The sequence below is a fragment of the Panthera leo genome, chromosome B2 (assembly GCF_018350215.1).
Source record: "Panthera leo isolate Ple1 chromosome B2, P.leo_Ple1_pat1.1, whole genome shotgun sequence".
Classification (NCBI taxonomy): Eukaryota; Metazoa; Chordata; class Mammalia; order Carnivora; family Felidae; genus Panthera; species Panthera leo.
The window spans coordinates 11,528,351-11,546,681 of NC_056683.1; the positions used below are offsets into that span (position 1 = coordinate 11,528,351).

Genomic DNA, 18,331 nt, shown 5'->3' on the forward strand with positions numbered 1-18,331 from the left:
CCCCTCCTTCTCCAGCCTTAAGCAACCACGGATCTGTCTCTATAGATTTGCTTGTACTGGGCATTTCATTTAAATGGAATCATAGAATATGGTTGTTAGTGTGTAGTTTGCGTCACTCAGCATGTTTTCGAGGTTCGTCCATGTTGTAGTGCACATCAGAACTTGACTCCTTTTTATGTGGCTGAATGTCTCATTGTTTGGATATGCTAGATTTTGCTTATCCTTTCATCAGTTGAGGGAAATTTGGGTTGCTTTTACTTTTTGATTGTAATGAATAATACCGCTTTCAACTTTGCTGCACAGGTGTTTTGTAGACATATGTTGCGGTGTCTCTGGGGTCTGTACCTGGGAGTGGAATTGCCAGGCACATTGGTTTTTGAAGAGACCAGGCCAGTTGTCTTAAAATGTCACCATGTTCTGGGGTTGTCTGTTTTCTTGTGTTGTTTAGCTAAAGTGTATTTTTTGTACTTATTGTATTTACAGGGTATCTTATGCATTACTTGTGCATTTACTTATATTTAATCTCATCTCATCTTCATAATCTAATTTATTAAAAATTTTCAAGCTAAAGTTGACAGAATAGTAGTGTTTAGCCATTACTCCTTGCTTCACCAAATCATTAACATTTTGTCATACTTGCTTTATTAAAATTTTAAAAATATTTCACATATAATTTTGGATTCATAGACTTTGCAAGAACAGTTTTAAAACTTCACAATATACTATATCCTAATTTTACTGTGTGTTTCCTACAGACAGGGAATTCCTTTAATGTAATAATTGCGGAATAATTATCAAAAGCAGAAACTTAATGTTATACAATTCTGTGATCTATAGATTTTATTTTGATGCTGCCAGTTATCCCAAAAGAAAAAAATTCAAGATTATGTATTGCATTTTTTAGTTTTCTTGTCCCTTCATCTCCTTTAGTCTAGAACAGTTCCTTAGGGTTTTTGTTTGTTTTTGTATTTCCTAATATTGAGATTTCTAAAGTGCAAGTAAGTTACTGTGTAGAATGTCCTGCAGTTTGGGAATGTCTGATGTTTCCTCATGATTAGATTATAATTGTGTGCTTTTGGTAATTAAAGCCGTGGCAGCGGTAAGATTTTTTCACAGCGAAGTGATGATTTTGTCTTTTGTAATTAATAAATATCTGGTGGGTAGATAACTGAGAGGATAAATATCCTCTCAGTAGTTAGTAGTATTGGTGATTTTTGCCTAAACCTGTTTGTAGATTGCCAGTGGGTGGTTTTCTAATTCCACCTATCTTTCAACATTAGTTGACCTCCTACTGGAGGAAAAGTTTTCTTTAATCTCATTTACATATCTATCTTTGAATGTGTTTTTAAAGTCAACTTTAATTCTCACATTCTGTAGTTTATAATCCTTTATTAGCATTATTTTGATGTTCATGTTCTATCATTCGGCCTTTGAACTGGCTCCTGTGTCCTTTTAATATTTCCTCTCAGTTTTTTGTTTTTGGTTTTTTTTCCCCCTCAGTTTTTGAACATTTAGTTGCTTTTGATGTAAAAGAATCTAGGCTTGTCCTGTAAGTTTCTGGTCTCAGCCCTGTGATTTGCTAGTTCTCCAAGGAGCCATGATACTCTTTTAATGGAAGAACTTAAATTAGAGGGATGCATTTCCCAAAGAAGATCCTTGTAAATATGCTTACACCTTTAATAGGCCAGAATGAGAGAAGAGTAAAAGTATTTTTGCGGTCTGTAAGTGTATTAATTTTGTGTACTAGTATTTTATTGAAAGGGCAGTGTGCTCAGTGACATTTTATGTGTATAGTCATGTTGTAATTTAGTTGCTGTTCAGAAAGCAGGGTATAAGTTGGAAGTTTTAGGATTCACTCACTAAAAACCCATCAAATTCCTGATTTTAAATATTAAAATGGATTGACAGAAGGAAAGTATTAAGAAAATGAAAACAAATAAGCAGGCATGTAAATCTGGTGTGCTCATCTTATTCTAGACTGGATATGAGAACCCTGTGACACCAGGACAAAACAGAGAACAACGAGAAAGGTAATGCGTCTTCATAGTTAAGCTTCTTTATATGTCATTTGTAAGGTCTGTGTTTGACTTATGTATGTTTTTTTGAAGATTAAGAAGGTTAAAAAACAAACGTTATGCACACACACACAAATCTGTCCGCATTTATTATTTTTTTTATTAATTTTTTTTAAACGTTTGTTATTTTTGAGAGAGAGCAAGCAGGGGAGGGGCAGAGAAAGAGGGAGACACAGAATCAGAAGCAGGCTCCAGGCTCTGAGCTGTCAGCACAGAGCCCGACGCGGGGCTCGAACTCAAGAACCACGAGATCATGACCTGAGCTGAAGTTGGCCGCATGACTGACTGAGCCATGAAGGCACCCCTCTGTCTGCTTTTAAAATCACATTCAGTTGTATATTTATTTTCTTGTTAGCAGTTCTGATTTTTAGGTATTCAGTTAGTTAACAAGTTATGGACCAGAGTAATATATCATTTGTTTTAATTTTCTTTTTCTTTGCCTAGTGGCTTTTCTTACCCAAATTTCAGTATGTCTGCAGCCAATGGTTTATCTTCTGGAGTAGGTAGTGGAGGCGGCAAGATGAGACGAGAGAGAACACGCTTTGTTGCATCTAAACCTCCAGAGGAAGAGGTAGGTTATATGCTTATATTCTTGAAGTTTATTAAAAGCTTTGGTGTAGTGGTGGTGAGGGGAGTTCTGGAAGGGTGGGTCTTGGGGGAGACCCAGCACAGGAATGAATAATCTGCCACTGAAATAGTCCCTTCCAAGTGAGTGTGCATGCATGTGTGTGTGTTCAGTTAGCGGGCTTTTTGAACCACCTTCACTGTGACAGCACAGAAAACCTAACCTGGTGTTTTATGGGTACCATTAAAAAGCCATAATTCCTTTCAGTAAGAGAATTACAGCTGAAATTCTTTGACCTTTGGAATATTACTGTTTGGTTGAGTTTTGTCTGTTTCTGAAACTTACATAAATGGATTAATACTGTTACATGTTCTTCTCATTTGCCATTTTCGTCATATGATTGGTGAAATCTGTGGGTATTGTAAAAGATAATTGCCAGGTTGTTTAATTTCACTGTTACAGATTTATCCAGTATGAAATTATACCACAGTCCACTCTGTACATCCTAATACATGCTGAAGTCAGTATTTGTGCACTTCTGCCTCAGCACATACAAGCAGTACTTTCTCGAGCCTGTTTATCTGGGAATGGAGTTGTTGGATTATCGGGGAGGATCCACATCTTCAAACATAGTAAATGTTGCCTTATTGCTCTGAAGGCAGTTTGAATACTGTAGGGTGGATCTGCTTTTTCTTTAGAGTACTTGATTTTATTTATTTATTTTTTTTACGTTTTTGCCAAGATGATATGTGTGAAGTGTTATGCCATTGGAGTTTTATTTAGCATTTCGTGTTTCCTAGGGAGGGAGACCTCTTTTTGTGAGTTTCTTGTCATTTACGGTTCTCTTCCTTTATCCATTTTTTTATTGGATTATTTCTTTTATTAGGAAGAGTTCCTTATATATTCTGAACCGGAAAGTTTGGAAATGATAAGGACTAATCAAAGATTGGTTAAATTAGCCTTTATTTCTATAGGCTGCTCTGTTTGTTTCCTAACTACTTCTGGGTTGAATGCAGGCCTTCTTCCATTCTTTTCACAGGTGAATTTCATCCTAACTGAATCATTTAAGTTTTGATACCTAATACTTTCATTTGTTTTTTGTTTTTTTGTTTTTAAGTTTCTTTTTATTTATTTTGAGAGAGCAAGTGGCGGGGGGGGGGGGGGTGGGGGAGTGCAGAGAGAAGGAGAGCGAGAATCCCAAGCAGGCTTTGACCTATCAGCACAGAGCCCAAGGCAGAGCTCGAACTCACGAACCATGAGATCATGACATGAGCTGAAATCAAGAGTTGGACATTTAACCAAATGAGCCGCCCAGGCACCCTTGTTGTTTGTTTCCAATTAAAATTTCATTTGTGACTTCTTCATTGATGCATGAGTTTTATTTTTTTAGGAGTTTTTAGATTTTTAAACAGGAGATCTTCTATAACAGTTTCTGTTGACTATAAAATCATGTGTTAATTGAAATTATCATAAGAGTATTAATTTCCTTCTTGTCTCTTGGTATGCTTTCCAAGTCTATGCAGAGTAGGCAGTCTTTCTTTTCCATTTTCTTTATCTCCTCTTTTCCTGTTTAGCAGTTTTGTAGTTGTGCCTCTCTGACTCACCGGAACCATGACTGCTTTGGCAGCTTGGACGTTCTGCCTCTGAGCCTCGCTTGTGATATATGACATTATGCTGGGGTCTTGGCTCAGTACTGGTCTTGAGGTTTTGTCTTTTTCTGAGGTTCTACTTGTTCTGCTGCAGTGTTGTGAAAGGAAGGAATGTATTAATGTATTCTATCTACCATCTTGAAAGAAAAAGTCTTGAATGCCATTCGTGATTCAGCTCATAAAATTTTGTAGTGTTCTTAAGCAAACCAATTTTCTATTGTTGTAAAAGCTCTTTATGTAGACTTGATTAAATTACCTTTAAGAAATGGGTTATTTTGGGGCACCTGGGTGACTCAGTCGGTTAAGCGTCCAACTTGGGCTTGGGTTATGATCTCACAGTTTGTGGGTTCGAGCCCTGCATAGGGCTTTGTGCTAATAGCTCAGAGACTGGAGCCCTCTCTCTCTGCCCCAACCCCACTCGTGCTCTGTCTGTCTCTGTCTCTCTCAAAAATAAAAAAATTAAAAAAAAAAACATTAAAAAAATGAGTTATTTGTCTTGCTTTGTATACATAAGGAAATTACTATGTGATTAGTATAGCTCTTTATGTAGCCTGTTCTTTAGACAAGGCTTTATATTTCTCAGTAAAATTTGTGTCTCTAGCTTTTTAAAGTTTATTCCTGTATGAAGAAAACATCTTGGTGTGGTGTTTGCCAGATAACAGATTTGTGAATTTTGTTTCTTTCTTTTCAGTTTCAACTTTTTTTTTTTTTTTTTAATTTTTGTTATTTTTGAGAGAGAGAAAGAGAGACAGAGAGCAAGCAATGAAGGGGCAGAGAGAGAGGGAGACACAGAATCGGAAGCAGGCTCCAGGCTCTGAGCTGTCAGCACAGAGCCCGATGCGGGGCTCAAACCCACAGACCGTGAGACCATGACCTGAGCTGTAGTCGGCCGCCCAACCGACTGAGCCACCCAGGCACCCCTCAGTTTCAACTTTTATGTAGAATATATTCCTAAGATCTTTAGCTGAATGAAGTTCACGTTTAGATCTGTAGCTCAGTTTTGACTGTCTTACAGAAAGATATGTGTTTTGTGTGTCTTTTGTTGTATCAAGACATTGGGAGGGCGTGAAAGTTTATTAATTTACTTTGTTTCCTCTTACTGGTTGGTATACTGTAAGGAGCTTTATGAAAGTCTCACTCCAGAACTCTTTATCACCTCCTCCCTTCTCTGGGCCCCCTGTCCATTCTGGCCAACTGCCAACTGCCAACTTTGTATCCCAGGATGCCTCACCCAATTCCTGTCCTTAGTTCTGTTCCACACTGGAGTTAGTCTTCCCATATCCGAGGAAAGTGGTACAAAGGGTGGCTGCCGCAAATTTTCTGCCTACCCTCTGTTTTTTAAATCTAGGTAGAAGAGGTTTCTAGGTAGACGCTTTCTTATTTTGTGTTCAGTGCTGTTTTCGCTTCAGATGACAAGTAACGTTTAGACTAGTTCTTAATTCAGATATAGTGAATAAGAACTTTTGGTAAAGGATGGAACATTTGTGGGTATTTTAATGGGTTTTTGGGATAAGTCAAATGGAAGACATTTTATTTTTAGTGGAATGTAAACAAATTAGGCTAGTTTCAGGTACTTTTGGTATTTAGCAGGGATTGGTATTTTTTATTCACTTAAACATTCAGGTTAATAGAGCTCTGTGTTGTAAATAACCCGTTTTGCATTATGAGGTAGTAAAAGTATGTTTTGCCTTTCACTTTCTCTTAGATCTCAAAATTTATAAGGAATGTGTGTTAGTCACTAAATATTTGGCCTTTTTGTCTTTACTGTGATACCAGTAATAATGAAATAATGAAAAAATCTCATTGATACAGAACAGATTAGGAGTATATAATAAAACTGAGTTTGGGGAGATTTAATTGATTGATATTGTCATGTCAGGTACAGGCCTGCTGCTCACTAACTGAGTGATCTTGGTCAGAATAATTTGTATGTACATCAGCTTATCCGTAAAATGGGGATAAGAGGAATAAATAGCTTGTGTCTGTGGGATGGCTGCCATTTAATAGCTGTATGATATTAAGCCATGTATCTCTCTGCCTTAGTTTCTTCATCTACAACAGTAGTATCTTCCTCATGTGAGATAACCCATGTAAAGGTATTACAAAGGTAATACATAGTCACATATCTGGTGATTGTGTTCAACTCAAAGTATCTGGAATAACCCAGTTACAATTCTTAACTTGTGGATTTGTGGGATCCACTTCTGATCAACTAAGTCAAAATTTTGGTGAATAGGCATCAAATTTAGACTTGGTTCAAGATCAGTGATAAAAAGAACCAGGATGTCCAAGTCTGTGGCTTATTGAGTTGGCATAAGTAAGATAATAGGTTGTTTAGCTGATGTGCCCAGGTGTTGTGAGGGTCTAAAGGGAAGAAAGTAAGACTGAAGATTGGAGATCAGATGAAACTTCCCTACTGAAATAGTCAAATGCATCTTCGTTCGCTTCCTCTCCCCTCCCTGAAATTTGATTATGATAAGTTTCAAGCATAAGAAATATGGAAAGAATTGTGTAGTGAACACAAATATACTTAGCACTTAGATTCCAATACTTTGTTATATTTGCTTTATCAAGTGTATATCTTAGTTTCTGATGCATTTCACAGTAAGTCGAAGATCTCAGTATATTTTACCCCAAATACTTCAGCATATATAGCACAAATTGCAGTTAAATATTCGTTGTTTTTAAATTTAGCAAAAGTTTACATGTAGTAAAATGTAAAATTCTTAGGTGTATCATTCATGCATTTGACAATTGGTTGCATCTGTGTAAGCCAAACCCCTTTCGACATGTCAGACATTTCCATTGCTCTAGAAAGTTCACTTGTGTTCCTTCTCAGTTAGTACTCATCGCCTCCTACTCTGGAGGCAATCACTATTCTCATTTTCTCCTCCATATGTTGGTGTTGCTTGTTCTGGAACTTCATATTAATACAGTTATGCAGTGTGTGTGTTCTTTAATGCCTGGCTATTATGAATAAAGGTGCTATGAACATTCTGGTAGTGCTTTGTAGACATGTGTTGATTTCTCTTGGGGGTAAATAACGTAGAAGTGGAGGAGCTAGGTTGTATGATATGTGTTTAACTTTCTAAGAAATGCCAACCTCTTTTCCAAAGTGAATATAATATTTTATACCCTCACCAACAGTGTGTCAGTATTTCTTTCACCCTTCATCCTTATTAATAGTTGTCATCACTTAACTTTAGCCATTCTGCTTTGTATATGGTGGTATCTCATTGTAAGACTGTATTTTACAGTTGTTGGGTATAGTGTTATATAAAGTGTCAGATGACTGATAGTATTTCTTAGATCATCTTTGTTCTTGCTGAATTTTTTTTCCAGGGTGCGGGGTGTTCTGGTTAGTCTATTAAATTGTTGAGAGATAGGAGTTAAAATTGTCCACTTTCATTTGGTGAATTTGTCTTTTCCCCCTTATGTCAGTTTTTGCTTTACATATTTTGAAGCCCTCATTAAAGCATACACCTTAGCATCTATCATGGCTCCTCAGTGATTTGCCTCCTTTAATATTATTAAATGTTCTTTAAAAAAAAAAAATCTTTGGAGATGTTCTTTGTCTTGAAATCTGCAATATCTGGTATTAATATGGCTAGCCTCTGTTAGAATAGGCCTTCTTAGGCTTACTAATTACAGGTTATGTCTTTTCCCAACCATTTGCCTTTTTTTTTCTTTTTTAACTGTTTATTTTTGAGAGAGAATGAGGAGGGGCAGAGAGAGAGGGATAGAGAGAAGTTCAAACAGGCTGTGCACGGTCAGCACAGAGCCTGGTGCGGGGCTCAAACTCACGAACAATGAGATCACGACCTGAACTGAAGTCGGCTTAACTGACTGAGCCACCCAGGTGCCCCCATCCAATTCCTTTTAACTTCTGTCTTTTTAAGTGAGTTTCTTATAGACAGTATATAGGTGAGTCTTTCCTTTTTATCTGTTTTTTTTTTTTTTTTGCCTTTTAATTGGAATGTTTATTTATAATTAATGTAATTATAAGTAACATTATAGTTACATATGTGTGTGTGTGTGTGTGTGTGTGTCTGTATTGGATTAAGGTCTCCCATTTTTATCTTGTTTTCTTCTTTTCCCATTTTTTGGTTTGCCTTCTTTGGAAAGCTGTCTTTTGGTTAATGTTATAATTACATTTTAATTTACTTTGCTTTTCATCTCTACCTCTGCATGCCACTTTTAGTGGTTCCTCTTAGAATTTTACTGTATGTATCCTTAACTTCCACATTCTACTCTGTGTTAATATTGTACTACTTCCTGCAAAATTTAAGAATCTTGCAGCTTTATAGTTTGATTTACTGCCCTTCTTTAGTATTTCAGGTTATACTTGTCATTTGTATTAAAATAAGATAGGCTTTAAACCCATAGTGCATAGTTTTTGCTTTATACAGTTATATGTATTTTATTATTTTTTTCTAAATAATTTTTCTCAAGTTCACTTATTTTGAGAAAGAGAAACAGTGCGGGGGAGGGATAGAGAGAGAGGGAGACCGAGAATCCTCAGCAGGCTCTGTGCTATAGCACAGAGCCCAACCTGGGGCTCAAACTCATGAACTGCGAGATCATGTCCCGAGGTGAAGTTGGACACTTAACTGACTGAGCCACCCCAGGTGCCCCATGTACAATTATATGTGTTTTCAAGAAATTAAGAGGAAAAACAGTTTTTTTGTGTTTGCTCACATATTGTTCATATCTCCAGAAATCTGAATTCCATTTGTTATTCTGCCCCTTCGCCCTGAAGAAGTTGCAGAGCAGGTTTTATGGCAACAGATTGTCTTAATTTTCTTTTATCTGAAATCATCTTTATTTTTCCTTTGGGTGGAGGGGTCGACTTTACAGAGCTGTGATTTATGTACCATAAACGACATCCATTTGTAGTATTCACATGGTTTTTAGCCGGTAGGGAATTTAACCCGAAGTCAAACTCTTCTCCCACTCGTGGTGGGTGGCAGCTGGAACTCTGCTAAGTTGGCTCCTTGGTGTCTGCCTTGCACGCGAGCAGGTTACAGGTCTGCTAGAAGCTTGGACAGTTTACGTGCGGATCTGTAAGCTCCCCATTCCTGCATCTCCCCTCAAGTTTTGAGCTGCTGTGCTCACCTAGCCTGTCCCCTGATTCCTCAGTGAACACATTTGCCGTTCTCTCTCCATTTCAGTTGATGCAGTGGTACTGACTCCGAAAGAGAGCAGGAAACTTACCCAGTGCTCCTCGCTTCTTCCACGTGGTTTTTATCTCTGCAGTTTGTGCTTGTTTCTGGTCGCTCTTGCTTCTGGTTGCTCGGCAGTGTTTTCATATGGTTGTTTCTGTTTTGTTTAGGGTTTACAACTGTTATTTGTCAGGTCAATGTTCAGATACGAGCTATTGCACCATCAGCAGAAGCACCACTCTGCTTGCCTTCCAGCTCTGGGTTGCTTGAGATTCAGAATGGTCTTTAGTATATTGGGATAAAAAACCAAGGCATTTCACCAAACTCATTGGTACTGATGTTTATTAAATGCTTGTTTTACGTGCCAAGGCCATGTATAACTTTATGTCTTATATTAATACTACAACGGTGGTGTAATTTTTTCCTCATTTTCAGCCATTAGGAAATTTGTACTGAGGGCAGTTAGGTTCATGAAGCCACCAGGTCTGGTGGTGGCACAGCTGGGATTCAGATCTTGTTCATTTCTTTTGATTCGAGAGCCCACATTGTGGCTTTTTTTTTTTTTTGACTGATTATTATTTTTTTAATATGAAATTTATTGTCAAATTGGTTTCCTTACCAACACCCAGTGCTCATCCCAACAGGTGCCCTCCTCAATACCCATCACCCACCCTCCCCTCCCTCCCATCCCCCATCAACCCTCAGATTGCTCTCAGTATTTTAAGAGTATCTTATGGTTTGGCTCCCTCCCTCTCTTTTTTTTTCTTTCCTTCCCCTCCCCCATGGTCTTCTGTTAAGTTTCTCAGGATCCACATAAGAGTGAAAATATATGCTGTCTTTCTCCGTATGACTTATTTCACTCAGCATAACACTCTCCAGTTCCATCCACGTTGAGCCCACATTGTTAACCCTGTATGCTGCTGCCTCCTCCCTGTTCTCAGTTCCACCTGAAAGGAAGTAGGGATAAAAGAATGACTTGAAAGATGAAATCTATCATTATGACACATGTTGTGTTTTAGGAAATGGAAGTGCCAGTATTGCCGAAAATCTCTCTACCCATCACCAGTTCTTCACTGCCTACCTTCAATTTTAGTTCCTCTGTGATCACAACTTCCTCTCCATCACCTGTTAGTCCTTCACAATCACTGACAAACAAGGTACAAAACTATTGTACAAATAGAGGTGATTTTTGTTCCTTATTTAAAAAAAAATACAATATTCTGTTTGAAGCGATAAGTTCTTGCTATGGAAATTGAGAATAAGAGAAAAATGGAAATGGTGTTTTGCTTTTTAAAGTGTATGTTATAAAGGGATACATTATAATGGAGTGCTGTTTAATTCTTATGCAGTGCCTTAGAGATTGATGATTATAAGTTTGTTTCCAATGTTTCTGATTTAAGATACTTTTTTTTTTTTTGGTAAGATTGGGTTTATGTTTTTATTTCTCAGGTAGGATTAACTACTCCTGAAAATTTTTATGATTTTGTCCTGGCTTTTACTTTTTCTGAACATATTCTTATGGATGGTATTTTTTTCCTTTAGATGAATACTCACCTCCCTCTAAGATAGTGTATACTCCTCGTCCAAGGAGAAGCCAGATTTTATAGTAGTTACCATTTATTTTTCACAAGTTTTAACAAATTATTATTTTACTAATTTTTTTAAGATTTTATTTTTAAATAATCTACCCCCATCGTGGGGCTGGAGCTCACAACCCCAAGATCAAGAGTCTCATGCTCTACTGACTGAGCCAGCTGGGTGCCCCTTAGCAAGTGATTTTTAAATCTAAAAGGAAATAAATTGCTTTTGGCTTCTTTGAAATAATTTGCTTAAGTTAAGGTCTGTTTTATTGTCGATTACTTTTACTAAAAACTCTTTGTGTTATTTTAATAATTTGGAAAACCAGGTACAAATGGCCTCTCCAAACAGTCCTGGCAGTCCCATGTTTCGATTTTCATCTCCAATTGTAAAATCTACTGAGGCAGATGTTCTACCTCCATCATCTGTAAGTAGCAAGCAAGGAATATTTCATACTGATTTCAGAAGCATACTGTATTTTTAAAATCCAAGATGCCATTGGTGGTAAGAAATACCATTGTTTTTCTTCCAACCTAAAAAAGTCAGTGTATAGAAATCTTGAATGAGTGAACACCTGTTTATTTTTCACTACACACACACACACAAGCATGTGTATTTTCTCGTGATCGTTTGAAAGTTAAGATGCAAACATCTTGATACCTTTATACCTTTTCCATATGTTCCCTAAGAAAAAAGGACATTCCTTTGCACACCCACAATACAATTCTATCCATGAAATTGCAACGTAGTGTAATAATAATGCCCATATTCAGATTTCCCCATTGGCCCCAGACCTTTAATGGCCCAGATCCAGTAAAGATCAAGACCTGATCAACTAAATTGCATTGCATTTGGTTAACATGTTTGTTGAATTGCCTTTAATCTGGAAAAGTTTTGGGTTTTTATGCCTCATAGTACATATTTCTTCATAATTAAGAAAGAGGTGTTTTACAAGGGAAGGGAAGCAAAAATACTATAAAAACAGGGAGGGGGACAAAACATAAGAGATTCTTAAATATGGAGAACAAACAGGGTTACTGGAGGGGTTGTAGAACGGGGGATGGGCTAAATGGGTAAGGGGCATGAAGGAATCTACTCCTGGAATCATTGTGGCACTGTATGCTAACTAACTTGGATGTAAATTTAAAAAATTAAATTAAATTTAAAAAAAAGAGGTGTTTTGAGTGATACAAGTTTAATGTTCAAGTTGCCCCATGCATCTTTGGCATGCATATCATTTTTACATGCTGCCTCGTGTTTTTCACTGTGCTCTTGTTTGTGGTTACTGCTAGATATTCCAGATCATATTGTATGTAATCCCTGCTGTGTGCCTGAAACCTGTCCACTGTCCATAAAATCTCAATGTTTTATTGGAAAATGGCATTTAGAAACCTAGAAATGAGCATTGGGAGCACGTTATTACTTTATGTACTGCTTTGAATGAAAAAAATGCCTAAGAAATTGAAAATGCTATTTAGACCTAACACACCATTCATTATAAGAAGCATCTCAATTCTGGAGATTGTAAAATCTCTACATGAAATTCAGTGTCTTTTTTTTTTTTTTTTTTTTTTTTTTTTTTGACTTGGAATAATAAAAAGCTCCATATTTGATATTTTGTTTTAAAACTAAGTAGACTATTAAGGATACCTTTTCTCCTTACAGATTGGATTTACGTTTAGCGTGCCTGTTGCGAAAACAACAGAACTTTCTGGCTCTAGTAGTATTTCAGAACCAATTACAAGTAGTAGTTTAGGTAAGTAAAAATTTCTCCCAAGTTGTTACATAAAAATGGTTGCATGCATTAGATTAGTATTTCAAATTCTTTCTTTAATCTTTGGCAGTTCTTATAAATTCATTTGAATGAAATTAGCTCTAAAAAGCGGACAGGAGCTAATATCAACCTTTGGCAATAGTTTTTAGTAACCTTCTCAGAAACCGCTCACTACATGGATATGTTACAGTTCAGTTATGGGAAGGGATAGTCACAGCAGCAGTATATCCATTAAGGTGACAGTTTATTATAAATGAAATCTCATAAGAAATTCAGGTGTTGTTTACATTTGTTATCGAGGTGAAATTCTAATTATCGTGGATCCCATCTCTGGGTTTAGTGTTTAGTTCACAAACATTTTTATGTGTTAGGGTTATGCTGGCCTCTGCAGGTAGTGATACATAATATTTCAGGAATGGGGGTAGTTGAGGGAAAGAAATGAGCAAGCAGATAATTAAATCATGGGATTTTGTTGTGATGGTGGTAGTTTTCTTTCAAGTGTTTGCTGTTCAGGAACTGGAGGACCATCTGGGCTAAGTTACTCACCTCAAGACGTTTTGAGCAAGGGCATTTTACTCCAGAGACACACAGCAAGTGCAGGGCTGTGGGAGTTAGAGAAAAAAGGAAGATATTCTTCAAAATCTGTAGATCTTTTGTAATAAAGCTAAGAAGTAGCTTTAAGTTCTAAAAATTCTCGAATGCCATGCTGAAAGAATTGGATTTTAATCTGAATGTAGTAGGAAGACAGTGATTTTAAATGGCGTGAGCTGGGTGTCGTGGAGTGACAGCCTTGTCCCCAAGTGAGGGAGTGGTTGGGGGGCGGGGCTTTATAGGCTGAGATATCAGTTAAGTTCTGTCGCCCTATCCAGAAGCGTGTATTTGTCTATCTCAGTTTTTTTACCTCATAGTTTTGGAATTTAAAAAATACTAGATCCTCCCTCAAAGGGTAGAGTAAAAACAGCAGCAGCAGCAGCAACCAACAACAACAACCAAAGAGCTAGGACATAGAAGCCAGATGTTCTAGCTCTGGATGAGCTGGAAGGTAAGAGCATAGATTATGAGAGTGGCACAAAATAGGAATTTGGTATGTTTGCAGTCTTGTTTTTTATTGACTAAAACAGCCTTGTGTAAGAGAAAGTATGACAGGCACATTTCAGGTATACTTTTTACCACGAATTTTTTCTTCAATGTTATTATGAATTCAAGAGGAATAAACTTCTACAAATTCCTGGGGCGCCTGGGGGGCTCAGTTGGTTAAGTGCTCAACTCTTGGTTTTGGCTCAGGTCATGATCTCACGGTTCGTGAGTTGGAGCCCTGCGTTGGGATCTATGCTGATAGTGTGCAGCTTGCTTGGGGTTCTTTCACTCTCCTCTCTCTGCCTCTCTCATGCTTTCTCTCTTAAATAAAATAAATACATATTTAAAAAAAAACTTCTGCAAATTACCATTTCACACCTGGTTACGAGGAAAAGCATGGCAATCCTCCAGTTTTTACTAATGCGTTATTGGTGATAACTGGATGAGCGGCAGCTTGTTAAAACAACCTTTGTATTTCATTACATCTGGGAAATTATCCATATTTTTAAGGCATTTATTATAAGTGGCATGTATAGAATTGTGACAGTGATTCTCACCACTTTGACATTAACAAGCTGCTTGAAAATGTAGAAGTCATGATTAATTACTTTGTGGCAGGTGCTAATTTTTCCACTATCTTTTTCCACCAGTTTGAATACACTTCAGGGTATCCTTAAAATTTACTTTAGATTACTAAAAGCAGTGCCATTTTTGTTCTAAAGGAGGATAGACTATGACAAAGTGATACAACTGTATGTTTTGTTTTGACACAGTTATAAAAAGTAGTAGGTACAGTGTTTTGTTTCTTGTATGTTTTTGTTACTGTGGTGAGATTCATGTGAGATAAAATTAATCATTTGAAAGGGAACAGATTCAGTGGTGTTCAGTACATTCATGGTGTGCAACTACCACAGCCTGTCTAGTTCTAGAACATTCTTATCACCCCCTACAAAGGAAACCTGTACCTATTAAATAACAGTCATTCCGCATTTCTTCTCCCCCACCTCCTATCAACTACGAGTCTGTGTTTTGTTTGTATGTATGTACCTATTCTGGAATCCTACCATGTGATTTTTGCATCTAGCTTCCTTTACTTGTTTTCAGGGTTCATCTGTGTTACGGTATTTATCAGTACTTCACTCTTTTTTCTTTGTAAAATTTATTTACTTACTTACTTTTTATTCGAAGTAGGCTCCATGCCCAATATGGGGCTTGAACTCAAGACCCTGAGTTTAAGAGTCCTATGCTCTACTTACGGAGCCAGCCGGGCACCCTAGAATTTCATTCCTTTTATGGCTGAGTGAAGTTCCATTGTATGGATATATCATAGTTCTGTTCATCCATTGATGGACTTTTGGGCTGTTGCCAGCTTTTGGCTATTGTGCATAGTGTTGGTATGAAAATTCAGGTACACGTATTTATTTGGATAGTGGTTTCAGTGGTCTGGGGTATATACCTAGAAATGGAGTTGATGGTCAAATGGCAGTTCTATGTGTCACTTTTTGAGGAACCACAGAACTGTTTTTCTCAGCCACTGGTTCCTTTCACATTGCCACTAGCGGTGTATGAGGATTCTGATTTCTCCACATTCTCACCATGTGCACTTTTCACTTTGTGTTGGTAGCCATCTTAGTGGGTGCGAAGTGATGCTTCTTTTTGGCTTTGATTTACATTTCTCTAATGGCTAATGGTGCATAATGGAGCATGTTTTCATGTGCTAGTTGGCCCTTTATCTTCTTGGGAGAGATGTCCATTCAAGTCCTTTGCCCATTTTTAAGTTGGTTTGTCTTTTTGTTGCTGAGATGTTAGCAGTTTTATGTAGTCTGGATATTAGATCCTTAAGATACATGATTTGCAAATAATTTCTTCCGTTCCGTAGATTGTCTTTACACTTTCTTGGTAATGTCCTTCGATTCACAAAGGTTTTTAATTGTGGCGAAGTTCAGGTTTTTTTCTTGTGCTTTTGATGTCATATCTGAGAATCTATTGCCAAATCCATGGTCATGAACATATATCTCCTGGATTTTCTTCTGAGAATTTTATGGTTTTAGTTCTCATGTTTAGATCATTGATCCATTTTGTATTAATTTTTGTTTATGGCGTGAGGTAGAGGTAGGATTTTTTTCAAACTTCTCTACTCCTTTTAAACTTGGCAAACACTTAAGAAAAACCTTGTTTGTATTTTATCATGGAAAACTTGAAACATTTTCGGAAGTAGTAGACTGAATTTCCATGTACTGTTTACGCGGCTTCGACACTTCACATTTTTTGGCCAGTCTTGTTTCTCTTTCTCTCCTTTCCCCTTCCTTCTCACACACAGAAACACACCTATCAGGTTATATTGAAACAGTTCCACACATATTTCAGCTGTAAACAGAAACTTTCCCCCTTAAAAATAGAACCACAAAGCCGTTATCATACTGAAAACATAGATTTCTTATTTTAAGTCTAAGGGTATATTTATTTTGGAAAATTTAGGAAACATAAAAAGTAGAAGCAGTAAGTAAAAAGTCACTCAACACTGGCAGCCACCATTACTCTTGTATCATTCAAAATCTTCTGGGCTTTTTAATTCGTCTTTACCTATAACTGTGCTTTTGAGAATGTTTTGTGGCCACATAGTAATCTATCGTGTCGGTATTCTGTAATTGACAGACTCAGTCCCTTATTGAGCATTTATCATCCAGATTTTCAATATTATAACTGAAGGATATTTTTAATCATAGGATCAATTTCTAGAAATGAAATAACTGCTCAGTTGAGTATTTATTTGAAAGTTTGGTTCAATCGGTACTGTAAAATGCTGTGTAGTCAGATGCATATTTCTTGTAGTTTGGGAGCTTGCTCCGGGTGCCATAACCTCTCCAGTGTTTGAGTTTGATTGTTTTGATTACCAGTTAATTTATTGGGTAACAATTATAGTTCATACTTTTTTGCCTTTTTGGAGGAGAAAAATGTACAGTGTATAGTATGGGAAATATTATCTTTGCTTTCTTGTACTAGCAAATTAACCTTGTATTTTTAAGTAAATTTGTCCATTATCTTTGAATTACAGTGACTTTCATGATGTTTTAGAAGTTGATCCAAATTGGCTTTGGAAGCTCTCTTTAATACATTTAACTTGATCCGGTGCTTCTTCTTGACATAGTATCTTTTCTGCAGCTCAAGATACCAATGCAGTGAATAGTACAAGCTGTAAGAAGCAGCCAGATGAAGATTGTGAGGGTCCTTTTAGACCTGCAAAAACCCTGAAAGAAGGAAGTGTCCTAGATGTTCTCAAAAGCCCTGGTAAGATAAGAGCTGCCTTTGACATACTCTAAAATCTTCATTACAGATTTGTGGTCCTATTTTAATGTCATGTGTGGCATAAATTAGGAAATTGACTTGAATGTAGACGTAGTTAGATGCAATTCTTTTGGAGTAAATATCTTAGAAACTCTACTTGTTTAGAATTCAAAGACTGTCCTAAAATGACATCTCTTAAGGAGTTGAGGATAGCAGGAGAAAGAGGCAAGTGTAGAAGGGAAAATGAATTGCCTTTTAATAGAGATAGGCCAATATGGAATACAAGTAAATAAACCTGATGATATACCTGCACATGTCTTTCTCTGATGAGATGCTGACCTGCCTTGTTCTTCTCAGATTACTGCCCAGTTGTGATCGTTTTATGACAAGACCAAACAGAAAGATAACACTGGATGATTCGAACATACATATATGTAAGGGACAGTACTCACTTGAAACAAGAATTGAAAGCTAGTAGTAAATAACTTGAAGGCAATGAATAGAAGTCATCAAATAGGAAAAAGTTTTCAATTTGAAAATCAGAGGATAGATACAATTCCGATTGTGACGTGTACTATAGGAACGTATAAATGTTTGTAAGGTGATCTAGTCACTCAGAGAAAATTTAGATTTACCTAGCAGATAGATGTGCTCATGTATAATTGAGTAAGAATTTCCAGATAAGAATGGCTTCTGCAGCCAGATTTAGGTCTCTCTGGTCTAGCTTTCTCGTTTTATAGATGAGTACACTGCCTACAAGGGTCCCAGCAATTTAGACGATTGGACGCCATTGGGGCAGAGCTCCAGGGCGCCTGTGCTAGTTAACTGAGTGGTAGATATGCATCAAATTCATATGCTCTATCTTCATATGAGTTATACTTTGCATTCATGATGCCCACTCCTCCTCCCCTTTAGTTTTCTTTAAACAGCAAGAATTTGGAGTCCTATGTTCTTTTGAGAGAAATTAGAAAAACTTGAAAAGGGGGAAGGAAAATAAGTCTCTGAAATCTTGAGATGATTACCGTTAAAATGGTGCCAACCTTAGTGACTCAAATTAATCATTAGCAAAACAGTACATTTTAGACTACTGGGAGTAAGTGAAGTATATGGGTTTTGCCTTTATGCTAAAACTAGCTCTAGGTTGGATTAACTGTAACACTGGAAAA

At 37.0% G+C, this 18,331-nt stretch overlaps 1 protein-coding gene across 11 annotated transcripts in view; it reads left to right on the plus strand.

The window, feature by feature from the left end:
• The window catches only part of NUP153 (nucleoporin 153), a 92,059-nt gene that overhangs the window by 51,900 nt on the left and 21,828 nt on the right, over positions 1-18,331 (plus strand). For all 11 annotated transcript variants that reach the window (XM_042937832.1, XM_042937830.1, XM_042937822.1 and 8 more), the window contains 6 exons: positions 1,978-2,030; positions 2,520-2,646; positions 10,471-10,608; positions 11,358-11,456; positions 12,695-12,785; positions 17,043-17,168. In XM_042937832.1, the coding sequence (XP_042793766.1) occupies positions 1,978-2,030; positions 2,520-2,646; positions 10,471-10,608; positions 11,358-11,456; positions 12,695-12,785; positions 17,043-17,168 (634 nt within the window). The remainder of the gene's footprint in view (positions 1-1,977; positions 2,031-2,519; positions 2,647-10,470; positions 10,609-11,357; positions 11,457-12,694; positions 12,786-17,042; positions 17,169-18,331) is intronic.